General features: G+C 46.4%; 1 protein-coding gene across 2 annotated transcripts in view; it reads left to right on the top strand.

The window, feature by feature from the left end:
* The window catches only part of PSME3IP1 (proteasome activator subunit 3 interacting protein 1), a 118,048-nt gene extending 106,109 nt beyond the window's left edge, over positions 1-11,939 (top strand). For both annotated transcript variants that reach the window (XM_085637602.1, XM_085637603.1), the window contains exon 7: positions 11,638-11,939. In XM_085637602.1, the coding sequence (XP_085493728.1) occupies positions 11,638-11,855 (218 nt within the window). In that variant the 3' untranslated portion in view covers positions 11,856-11,939. The remainder of the gene's footprint in view (positions 1-11,637) is intronic.
* The last annotated feature ends 973 nt before the right edge of the window (positions 11,940-12,912 follow it).

Raw genomic sequence — 12,912 nt, 5'->3', positions numbered from 1 at the left:
GCCCACCTATACCCCAGATGGTTTGACCATGACTGCTCTAGGGCACAAAGGGATCTGAAGTTAGCACTCAAAATGGTCCCGAAGGATAGGAGTAAGGTTGCTGACTGTAGGGCTCAATATAAATTGGCTACAAAACAGAGAAAAACTTCCTTACAGAATCAGGCATGGGAGACATTGAGAGAGGCTGCCGAGCGTAGGGACACTATTAGCTTCTGGAGGGTAATTAATGACCCCTGCTTTCAGGCACCGAATAACCCGAAGGTGGCTTGTCACATCCTGCCTGAAGCCTGGGTGTCTCACTTTAAAAGCCTGTACAATCATGGTGGCTTGGCTGATCCACCTACCCCAGATACAGGAATTTGTTTTTTTTGATAAGCACATTTTTATTTCTTTATAGAAAGCAAAAACAAGGATGACATACAACAGTTTGATTAACTCGGCATCAATAAAACCTATCATGGAAGCATTGACAGTCAATTGCAAGACCCTCCCCTCCTCCGCAGCCCTCCGCCCCCGCCCCCCCGCACTCCCCTTCCCCTAAAACAGGCCCCCAAGCCATTTCCCCCATACTTTATGGAATTTTTTGGGGCAGCCCCGGGCAGCGTACAACGTCCGCTCCTGAGCGGCACACCAATCCACCCCTCTTCTCCAAGTAGCACTTCTGGGTGGGTCGGTTTGTTTCCACGCGGCCGCGATATCTCTTTTGGCCACCACCAGGGCAGTAGTTAGAAAGTACTTTTCGGTACGGGACCCATCTGAGCCTCAGGCGGACTATGGGCAGGTAGTCTGGAATCTAGAGGGACATGGGACTGGACCGCATGGCGTAGCTGTAGGTATTTATAAAACTGCAAAGACTGTAAAGAGAAGCGGTTCTGAAGCTCCTCGAAGGAACACATGTGGCTCCCCCGCCAGACATCGCCCAAGCTGGAGATCCCTAGAAGATCCCACGTTCGAAATCCCTCAAGCCCCGCCACCTCCCGCAGCCAAGTCCCGTGTCAAAGTGGTGTGACCAAGGTCACTGTTCCCGACCAACGGGTATGCCGCAAGGCAGCGCGCCACGCCAGAAACGGTGCCCGCACCACATCTGGAAGCGACCGGGAAACCGTCGCCCCATAGAGCATATTCTGAATAGATGAGAACCCGGTAAGTTGCACCTCGAGTCTATAGGCCGGATCGTCCCAACCGTTTGAGAACCAGTCATGAATCACCAGCAGCTGGGTGGCCAAATAGTACAAGTAAAGATTTGTCATGCTCAGGCCTCCATCATATGAGGGGACCCGGCAGCGGTCCAACGCCAAACGGGGTCTGCCGCCGCCCCAAAGAAATTTAGTTGCCACCTTATCCAGATCCCGGAACCACGAGCGCGGGAAGGGGCACGGAGTGTTCTGTAGCATATATAAGAACTTGGGAAGTATCATCATCTTATAGAGGGCGATCCTCCCCAGTGGGTTCAACGGGAGCGACTGCCACCTGATCATATCGGATCTGGTCTTGTTGACCACAGGGGCCACATTGAGGGCCCAACAAAGTTCCGGAAGGAGGGTGACCCAGATCCCCAGATATTTAAAGGAGAGCCTCCGGAGGGGAATATCAGACTGCCAGTCGAAACACTCCCTCGACGGGTGCAGCGGGACCAGTACGGATTTCTTGGGGTTCAGATGAAGAACCGATGCCTGGCCAAACCGGCAAGGAATCCGGCGGACCCGGGGCCCCGAGACCGCCGGGTCAGAGAGATATAGAAGGACGTCGTCCGCGTATAGAGCGATTTTGTCAGGGGTCATGCCCGGCCAATCCCACCCACGGAGAGTGGGGTCCGACCGGATCAGCACAGCCAGGGGCTCCATGGCCAGAGCGAAAAGGAGGGGCGAGAGCGGACAGCCCTGCCGCGTCCCCCGTCCTATGGGAAACGGGCGGGATAGAGCCCCATTGACCAACACACGGGCTCGCGGGCTCGAGCACAGGACAGCGACCATAGCGCGGAACCGGAGACCAAAGCCCATTCGCTCCAAGACATCACCCAGGTAGTCACACCCCACTGAGTCAAAGGCTTTTTCGAAGTCAACCAGCAGAAGGGCCAGATAGGGGGAAAGGCGCTCGCGGTGTGCCAGGGCAAGATGCAAGCGCCGCAAGCAGTGTCCGGTTCCCCGGTTAGGCATAAATCCACATTGGTCCGGGTGGACCAATGAGGCAAGGAACGGGCGCAGCCGCTGCGCGAGGACAGTGGCATATATCTTGAGCTCGGTATTAATGAGGGATATCCGCCGGTAATCCGAGCAGGACTGTGATGGGGGCTGCGTCTTGGGAAGGACAAACTATAGTGGCTGTGTCGGTGTTCTGCGGGAACGAGCCCCCTCCACCACTTCTGCAAAAAGATCCCGAAGCCTCGGGCCAGGGCCTCACGGTAGTGAGCATAGTATTCCTGTGGGAAACCATCTGGCCCCGGGGTCTTCCCGGACGCCAGGCGGTTAATCGCCTCCTCAATTTCTTGCAGCGTGATGGGCAAGTCGAGGGTCTCACACACCTCCTGTTCCAACCGCCCGAGAACCGCCCCACTCGCCCCCAGCAACTCCGCAAGGGAGATCTCCGACGCTCGGGTTCGGTAAAGCTGGGAGTAATAGTCAGCAAAGGTCTGGGCCATTGCCACCAAGACCGTGTGTGTCCCTCCAGCAGAGTCAGTGATAGCAGGAATGATCCTGGCCGCCCGGGGGTAAGTAGCCAGCCGGAGTAGGAGTGTACAATTTATATTCCCCCATCCGTAGACCCGGGCCACCGAGGAGTGCCAAAGAGTCTTCGCCGCCTCCAGGGAGTGCAGGCGTATCTCCTCCCGCAGAAAGGCCAGTCGGCGCGCCCACGTGGTGTCTCCCAACGCCCCCTGGTTCCGCTCTAGCTCCAAGGCCTGAGCATCTCGAGCCGCGAGTTGTCGGAGTTGCCTACGTCTCTGCCGTTGCACATGCCCCTTTGCAGCCCCCCTAACCGTCGCCTTGCCAGCCTCCCAAAGGATGGCAGCGGAGGAGACGGAGCCCGCATTGTGAGAGTAATAATCGGCTATCTCACCTCCCACCACGTTTCGAAAAGCTTTGTCTTGAAGGAACCAAGCATTCAGACGCCATATCGGGCGGGCAGAGAGGGGAGGTGGGCCAAGAGCAAGGAGCACCGGCGAGTGGTCCGATAGGCCCCTCGGAAGAATGCGTGCATCATGCACCCCCGCGCATTCGGTAGACGGGACGAAGAGGAGGTCGATCCGGGCGTGAGAGTGGTGCGCCGCCGAAGTGTGAGTGTATTGTCGAGCCTGTGGGTGCCAAATCCTCCAGACATCACACAGGCCCTGCGATTCAGCCCAAGTCGACAGCTGCTTCGCGCGAGCGGCTCGGGCAAGGGAGATCGGACCCGTCGAGTCCAGATGGGGCACGTAGACAGCATTAAAGTCCCCTCCCAGAACGAGGGAGCCCGCCGGAAGCGTCGGGAGGAGCCCCGCGGTGTATGAAAGGGCCGTCGAGAGAAGGGACGGCGCCGCATAAAGGGACAGCAATGTGAGGGGTCGCCCCTCAAGAGTACCACAAACCGCAACTGCCATTCCCTGGGGGTCCAAATGCACCTGAGCCAGTACAAAGGGAAAGGACCTGCGAAGCAAGATAGCCACCCCCCGGGATCCCCTCGCAAAACCGGAGTGCCACACCCTATCGTAGCCGTAGCGGGCGAGTAAGGGACATTTATTGCCAAGAAGATGGGTCTCCTGAAGGAGGAGCACGTCAATCTCCGCGCGCTGTGCATATTTAAGGACAGCCATGCGTTTAAAACGATCTAGAAGACCATTGACATTCCAGGACAATATACGCATGGCGGCCTTAGGAACGGGCGTGTCAGCCATGGTCGTGAACTTAAAAAGGGGCCAATGGAGGCGCGGCTGCGCGGGTCCCCAGAGAGGAGGGAGAGCGGGACATCGATCAGAAGAGCAGGTCAAAGGTTACATGATGCCTTGGAACAACAACAGAGAGGAGGTCACCCTCTACCAACAAAACCCTGCCTAGGAGGAAGAAACCACCCCAAACCAGCCCCAACCCCCCACCCCCCACCCCATACTTCGAAAACAGAAGCATCTGTCGCCCTAACGAAATGGAACAACCACCAAGCTAAAACGCTCGGGCTTGAGCACTAGTGGACCCCCTAATATAGTAGAACAAGCCTGATTCACCTGCCCTGGCCGAGAGCAACAAGCACAATGGAGCACTCCAGCCCAGATCCGAGCGCCTGCAACCCGGCGGGCAGGCTCGGGACAAAGGTTATCGGATACCCTGGCTCAAACATGTAAGGGATACCCTGAAATGGTTGGGTTATGCCAACCATTTTGATGAGCCCTCTACACTCACTTCCCGAGACAAGGGTGCTATAAAGACTGAATTTCTATGGCGCTTAGCATGAGAAAGGGAGGATAGAGAACTGTTGAAAGTCACAGTGAGAGCCCACCTGCTAACAAAATCATTGCCGGGAATGGAATTTTATTTGTCTAATATATACAACAAACATGATAGATTCTTAATGACCAGATTTAGACTGAATCTTTTGCATCATATTTTATCAGTTCCTTCAGGGTTCACAGCAGACATTGACACAAAGGGACCTTGCGGCTGCGATCAGAGATCTCCGCAAGATACTCTCCATTTTGTTTTACTTTGTCCCTTTTATGCGTACCCAAGGTCATTGTTTTTAAAAACTATTTTAAGACGTACCAAATTTAGCCAGGTTAAGGTGGCACTTTTGTTCCTGAAACTTTCCTCAGACCCATTTACGCTGTTCAGCACTGTGAATTTCTTAAGATCAGCTGTAAAACTAAGGAATACTAGAAGTGAGGAGTAGCCACCCTCGTCTTCATGGGGTACAGATGTATATGTTGCTTCAACATAGCCTGGGTTTCTTGTTTTTATTAGCTAATTTTAGGATGAATGTTTCTTATTCTTTAATTAGTCCCGGTAGCAGTTTTAATGCATACTTTCTGCCTCCTTTTAAGCATTGCACCAGCCTAGGACCCGTTTAATATTGTTTAATGGCTGGTCTAATGTTATTAGGGAGTCTTATGTTGTTTACATTGGGCCGGGCCATGATATATTATTCCGCTTCAACTTGTCAAATCCTTGCACTTTATAATAATATGCTGCTATATTCAGAGTCCTACTTCCCTAGTGGTCCTACCTAATTCTCACGTCCATGACGGTTCAGTGAGGCTGTTTTGCTTAATTGTAGAAGCCGCAAAGTTTTTATTGCTTTTAATTATGTGTATATTGACTTAAACATGCAATGTTTTATTTGTTTTTTTGTGTTATGCTCTTTCATGTCACCATCCAGCCCAAAAAATACATAAATAATCCTTACATTCTCATTCCTACTGTGCACCAATGAGAATAATTATCTTACCTCTCTTCCCATACCTTCATCCGCATCATCCCGCTTTCTTTCCAACCTCTTAATCCTACCTTTTCTCTGGTTGATACTTATTCCCACAATCTATCTTATCCTTTACCTGTATTTCTCTGCGCCATCTTTTCCCTTACTTTTTTGTTTATATTCCCCACCTGCCTCACTGCTATAACATCTCAATCTCCTGCTGCTGCCATCTATTAAAAGATCACATTCTCTTTAACTTCTTCACCCCTCTTTTGCCTCTTCCCCATCCCACTCATCCTCATTCCATTCGTCTGTCATATATTCCATTCTCAATATAAATTCTCCCTTCGCTTATCTAATTACCACCTTCCATCTCCTCTTACCCACAAGACTACTACTCCCGATTCCTCAAATCAAATCCATTTCTGCCTCACCTCCAACTTTAGCCTCCATTTCCGTTACACATTCCTACTGTTGTACACCTCAGCTGTTATTGCTCTCTCAACATCTGAGCCTTCAGCTCTTCCTTTGACATACCTGCCCATCAAACATCAGCCTCACTAACTTGTGCCACGCCTCCTTTACCTTTGCTTTCTCCCTCATAATTTCCATGTCTTTTTTACTGCTTAGCCAGCTTGATTGAAATTAACACAATTCCACCTCTCCTTCCTCCCAGATTCTTTCTACAGAACCCATCTTATTACCTGAGACAACACAATTACCTTCCTTTATCCTTCTAAATGTCAGATCAATGAAAAAGATTTTTAGGATTTGAACATTTATCATTATATCTCTGACCCCAGTCATGACATCCTCTTTTATCACTGAATCTAGATTAAGCATGAATACCGCCCTTAACATAGTTCCAGCTTCAAAATTCTTACAGAAATGACCTACACAAACGTCTGCAGGAGTTCTAGTTATCATCCAGCAACATTTCTATCTACGAAATTATTTGAATATTATTCTGCTTCAAAATCCATATCCTTTCTGGTCTAATGTTCTCCTACCCCATTCTCAACATCTTCGATTGTTTTCATCTGCAGACCTACCCTTTATAATCTTGCATTTGCTTTTTTTTATTTAAAGGATTTTATTGATTTATCCGCACTCTTACAACATTGATGCAACAGAGGGGCGATACCATAACACACAAATCAGAGAACCAAAGCAGCAATATCAAAATATAATAAAAGTATAACAGAAGATAGGTGAGCGGCCTTAATGAGTGAAGAAAGATCAAAAAAGGTGCCTGCTTATAGAAAATGTATGGACTCTCAACCCTACCAACCACAGAATCTAAATCGACCCCAGCCCACATTTGGCGTAAATATTTCCTTGCAGGATCCCACTTGACAAGGGACAGCTCTAAAATGTAAATATCCAAGAACTGCTTAAACCAGGTAATAGCCATTTGAGGGTTCAAAAAACTCCCAACCAGAATCCTAGCCGTCAGAATCGTAAAGAAAACAATACCCTTCAACTTCAGGGGTACCTCATATGATGTACCAAAGATTATCAGCTTATCAGACGGGTAAATGCTACTTCGAGTAACCCTAGAGATTTCCTCACAGACCCCCTGCCAATATTGCTGCACTACACCACGAATAGAAAATATGCACAGTGTCTGCTCCGACCGTGCCACACCTAAAGCATTTCAAACTAGACTGGCATCCCCAGTTGAATAATAGGTTTAGAGTGTGATCTGTATCTTGAAGAATCTTGAAATTATGTATTTCAGCTTAGATACATTCACGAACCGATTATTAACTGGATTGATTCAGCATAAGCAGGCACTTGTAGTGATAATTAACAAGTCCATTTGAGGCTAAGGTGGATATATTGTTGCATTGGTCCGAATTTAATGATTTATAAAATAGATTAATACTCATTCTTCCATGTGTTCTATGCAACAGTTCAATTCACTGAACATGATTCAACTGCCCTGAGTCTTTAACTTGTTTGTTAAAAAAACTAAAATCCTAATCTGCATATACTTAAAAAAAACTGTGCTCTGAACCACAAATTGTGTAACTTAATCCGAAAAAGATACATGATGCCCTGTGAACAGCTGGTCAACCGATTTAAGGCGTGACCTAGATCAGTCTACCGCTTGTAAATCATTAGAAAAAGAAGGAAAATCTGAGTTAAACCATAGAGTCGTCTAACAAGTGAGGGTCAATTGACAAATTAGCCCTTAAGCTTCACCACAACTAGTAAAACAGCCAGAGGGTCTTAAACTGAGTATGCTTAAAGTAATAGGGGTCATGGAACCGTACCCTTGGTCCAACTTCAAAATACAAAGACCACAAGTACCAGGATGTATGATCCATCATTACTTGAGGCGTGCTCCGAGATAGCAACCCAATAATAGTACTTTAAACTCTGAAGTGACCACCCACCTTTACATATTGAGCAGTGAGAACATTTATATTGCGAATTGAACTGCACCCTAGACCTTTCAACCCGAGAGAAGAAAGCAGCTGTTAAATATATAGGAACAGCTCTAAATAAATACATGATTTTAGGTAGAATCACCATTTTGATCAGGTTACAACGTCCCGTAAGACCTACTGTTAGCCTATTTCATTGCTCAAGGAAGTGCCTAGATTTAGCCAAAAAGTGTTTGTAGTTCAAAGAGGCAATGTCCTTTACCACCGGAGAGAGAGTGTGCTCAAAGGACATTCGAAGCAGGAAGCGAAAAGGATGAAGATAAGATGGGAGCGCAACACGCCATCAAGTGGTGCAAAATTGTATCTATGAGGATTTATGAAAAAATAGCAGGAGCCAAACACTGGGTGGATGACTAAATTGGGTTATTGATCAAGCGTTGATGAAGTCCCACTGGGACGAGACGCGTTGATTCTGTCAAATTGGCATTTTTTTTATAAAATTGGACTCAAAGCAACTCGCAAGACTCCTGAATAACTTTTATTCGTCGCATCATGACTACTTGATTTATTTCTGATGAAAAGTTTAACCACCTATTGATTTTGTAACAGATAATCCTGTATAGAATTGAACGCTCATTTTCATTATTTATTTCTTGACCATGTGTTGGGGTGTCCTCTTGGCAATAGGGTCACAAAAGTAGAGCGTTGAAGTAAACAGAATGTGTATTAATTACACACCCGTGCGCCGTTTGGAGCCTACATTGCCAGTGTGCTGTTTTCTAGTACTAATTATTCAGGCCATGATCAGAAATTGGGCACAAGCTCACAGGCTAGTTTTGGTGCATGCCGCTGTGGCATAATGCCAAAATATTCATAGGGGGTGACATGCTCAACTGTAACCTGTGGCGCTCGGCAGGGGTTCTATCCTTGCACCCAAATCCTTTAAGATGTTCTGTGAATAATTCCACTTACCATCGACCCAGCGGGGGAAATATATACGCAATTGTTTCACTCTCTCTCTAGAAGGCTGAGGGGGCAATGCCTTGGACTCTCCTGAGTAATGTTAGGCCTCTATATTCTCCTGATACAACACCTATACTCCCAGTCACAGATTGAGCGGCTATGCACAATCTGGCAGAATGAACTCCAGGTGGAGTACGAGACTCCAGACTGGGTCAAGCTGCTGGAAAATCTGAATTGCAGAGCACTGGAGGCATGAATGAAATTCTGCCTCTTCAAAATTCTTTAACACTGGCACTGGACACCTGTGAAACTTAAGATAGCGAGGGTTTTGCATCACTCTTACTGCTGGCGATGCGACCATAAACATTGCAACATTGTACACATGCTCCATGACTGCCCTGTCGTACGCGCATTCCTGGACGCAGTGGGACATGAGCTAAGCGGAGCAGTCGTGATCTCCACCCTACTGCTGCGCAATCTGATAATGCTTCATGACACAGCAGACTGACCCTCACTGTCCAATCACGAATGCCAATTCCTCCACACGTCCCTCACAGCGGCCAAGCTTTGCATCCTACTCCACTTGCTCTCCCTGAATCCACCCACACATGAGGACTGGCTCACAGAAATGTTCAAAACCACCTATGAGAATCTTATCTACAATTTGCAGGATAAGACAGAAGTACACCAATCCACCGTTCGTAATGTTACAAACCCCTATACTCTTGCTATGAACCCCATATCCTCTCCCATTTCTTAAGGCAACCTCTGCTGTCATATATTGTGTGTTCTGCTTGCCAGCACCAGTCCAGGTCAGTTTCCCATTCTTTTACCATTGGTGGGGTAGCTGCTTCCCCATTCATAAATAAGTCATTTTATTTTGTAGTCGTTTGTTTATTGGTGTTTAGGAATGAAGTAATTCCACTGTGCAAAGATCCTCACAAGGATAAACAGTCTTAAGTGTACTAGGTTTACCAGTGGGGAAAGAGTAAATTCTGGAACCTATTGATAAGGAGGAGGTTCTACTACCCCCTCAGACCTCAGGCTGGTATCCAGTTAATACTCTATTTGTCATATGTTGTATTTTCTTTCTCCATTTTCCCTTTCCCCTGAGTTCTGTTGTAGCTTGGAGATTAGTATATTCATCCAGTGATAACCGAGCTTGGAAGGCACAGGGATTTGGCTTCTGTACTTCTTATCTCGATCCTACACAACCAGTCATACTCGGCTGTGTTTAGTCCTGACACCTGAGCCCATAATAACAAGGCACAGGTCTGAGGGTATTTAGCTTTAGAGATTTCTTTTGACCCCCAAGTTTTAGCTGTTATTAGAGTGGCTCACCTTCATCCGTGCAACTTGTCAAACATCTGCTCCTTAGTGCAAGTTAGACATAGAATTGCCCTCTTGAAGCCGTTGTATATCAAGGCTCCCCCTCTCTCAGCTTATTATCTTCAGATTTCACAACTTCATGAGGCAACTTTGCAAGCTGTTCACAAGAGATCCATTCGGGTCTTGTTTGACTGAAGTAAAAATGATTGTGTCGAGCCTGCAACAAGAGCTTGGTCTCCCCTTGTGGCTAACCCTGGGTGTAGATCGCGTAGTAGCGCTATGCGATGTGCACTTCGCACGACACGTAGCTACGCGTAGTGCGGAAGGGAAATGCTGTTCGCAATGATTGCACAGTGCCGGATGCTTGTCCGCTCTGTGCAATCATTGCAAACGGCATCATGCACAGTGCAAGCGGTCGTTTTCTGCCGCTCGAGAAGATTTGTACTCGAGCAGCAGCTTTCTCAACACAGACTGGTAGTTTCTCATCGTGGGCATACACGACCACTCGCAATGAGAAACCTGACCTCCCCGCGTTGAGAATCTCGCTGGGAGGTATTTTCCACTGTCTCGATCGGCAACTTGATGTTGCCAATCACGAACGAGGAAAAAGTCTCGCCGGGATGTTGATTTTGCTCGCTCGCCAACTTGACGTTGAGGACCGCGAGCGAGCAAAAAATGCCAGCTACGTGCGATTCGCTTAGCGCTTAGTTGCGCACACTCAGCGAACGTTGCGTAGTTTTCCGCCCAGGCCTATTTGTGGCTAGGCTGCTCAATTTAAGGGACACCCTGTAATGAAGGAATAGGCATACATGCACTGACCATTAACTGTATTAACTATGTCAAGGTGTGTGACCCTACGTAATCCTCGAAGACGTCTGCGCTTGCCATAAAGCATCTGGCTGTAGCCAGTACCATGTTAGGAATCTGCTGAATATTTAGCTACATTTTATTTCTAGCTTTAGAAAGAACCTGAAAATACACGATTTCAACTTGGAATTAGTTGACATTTGTAAATGTGTATGCCCGTGCGTTTTTAAATGGTTATTTACTCCTATGGAGTTTTGAAATGTTATATGTCCGTTTATATGTCTGCTATGTATTATTTGTTTGGATTGTACATAGAAGCTAGGTTCAGTCCTTGCATTTGTTTACTCTATCAAAATGCATGCAGTACACGTACAAGTGTATTCTTCCCTGTCCTGGTGAAGTATGGCAGATGGGAAGAAGAGGATCATGGCCTGGTCCAGGGCAGTCTGTGCAGGCCAGACAGATTTAGTCTTCGTGTTCTACAAGTGCTTTAGTTATTTTTTCAAGGAGAACGCCATTTTTAATGAAGTACTATTAGGATGAATAGTAGCTATGTTATGGTGAGGAACTAATTATTACATGAATCTGTGAAATGACCTTAAAAAGGGTCAAAGTTATTGAAGGTCACATTACAGTACTTTCTGAGCACAAATGTATTCAATGACAAAGGTGGTGCTAAATGCCCATCCTGATCCTATAAGTACGAGCCATATGGACGGCTTTGTATGTAAGTAGTAACATGCTTTTCTGTTTTTCGCATTTGTAGGAAGCACCTCTAGCAATCCCCTCGGAAGCAGCTCAGTCCGTGGTTCGATAGTGCACTGCCCTTCCGCCTCCGTGTGTATTGGTATCCTGCCCGGCCTCGGGGCCTACTCGGGGAGCAGCGACTCTGAATCCAGCTCAGACGGCGAAGGCACAATTAACTCTACGGGAAAGATTGTCTCTTCTATATTTCGCCCCAGCACTTTCCTTGAAGCACCCTAAATTAAAAGAGTTGCCCGTTAAGGAGGACCCTGCTAATCATATATTGCTGTTATTAAAAATAAAGGCTTCTATTCTAATTTTCAACCAGGAGTGCTGTCATTTGTTAAAAGTTAATGGTGAGCGGCAGAGTATGTGTTTACTTAATGAAAACGAAACCTCAAGCCTGTTTTATTTATTTATTTATTAATAAGTGGTGTTCAAAATTACACTATTCAGTGAGTCTAGTATAATGTACAAAGACAATGGAGAACAAAACGTAAAAATTATAGTTCAAAATATAGCAAAACGAGTTAAAAATATTTGAAATAAAATTGGAATCCAGTTGATTACTAATTACACTGTCAAGCTTAGAACGTGTGTTGATGAAAGTAATAAAAGCCTGTATTATCATGTACAATACACTACTCCAAGTCTCAGTTAGTGGCCCAAAGGAAGAAAACATTCGACAAGGCCAATAAGTCAAGTTTACGATCATTATTCTTAATTTTTTTGTGAGCTTATGCTACAAAAATGAAAAGCCGCAATCATGCTGCCAACCAAATGTGACGCCAGATAATTACAGTGAATGTTAAATAAAAAACAAAAATTGGAAAAGTGAGGTATTGGCCTACCTGCCTTTACACTGAAGTGCACTTCTCTTTAGATGGATTTCGCATGTTATCTGGAAAAGGCATTCAGTAGTGCAAGAGAGATCATAGCTGAAGTGGGCTAACTTATTGTCTCATATTTTAAGCTGAATGAATTAAAAAGTGAATGATAGTTGAACAGACCAATGGATAAAGAGGAGTGACTGAAAGCCCATCTATGTATATATATTTTATGTGTTTTTTAAATGTTGTTTTTATTACATGAGACCTTTGAACAGGTAATGCTTTCTCTAGGTCAGACCAAAAATGAAATTACATGTAAATTGTAGTATCTTCATGGTATGTTCATAGTGTTCCCCTTTACCTTGTAACTAGCTGCTCAGCCAGTGTGAGTGATCTGGGTGGAATGTTTACATGAGTCGAATGCTTGGGTGCCTGGTCTTACTGAGACATTTGGGAAGATGGGCTGA

Source organism: Triturus cristatus, chromosome 12 (assembly GCF_964204655.1).
Source record: "Triturus cristatus chromosome 12, aTriCri1.1, whole genome shotgun sequence".
NCBI lineage: Eukaryota > Metazoa > Chordata > Amphibia > Caudata > Salamandridae > Triturus > Triturus cristatus.
The sequence above is the reverse complement of the archived record's forward strand: the minus strand, read 5'-3'. Positions and strand labels throughout refer to the sequence as shown.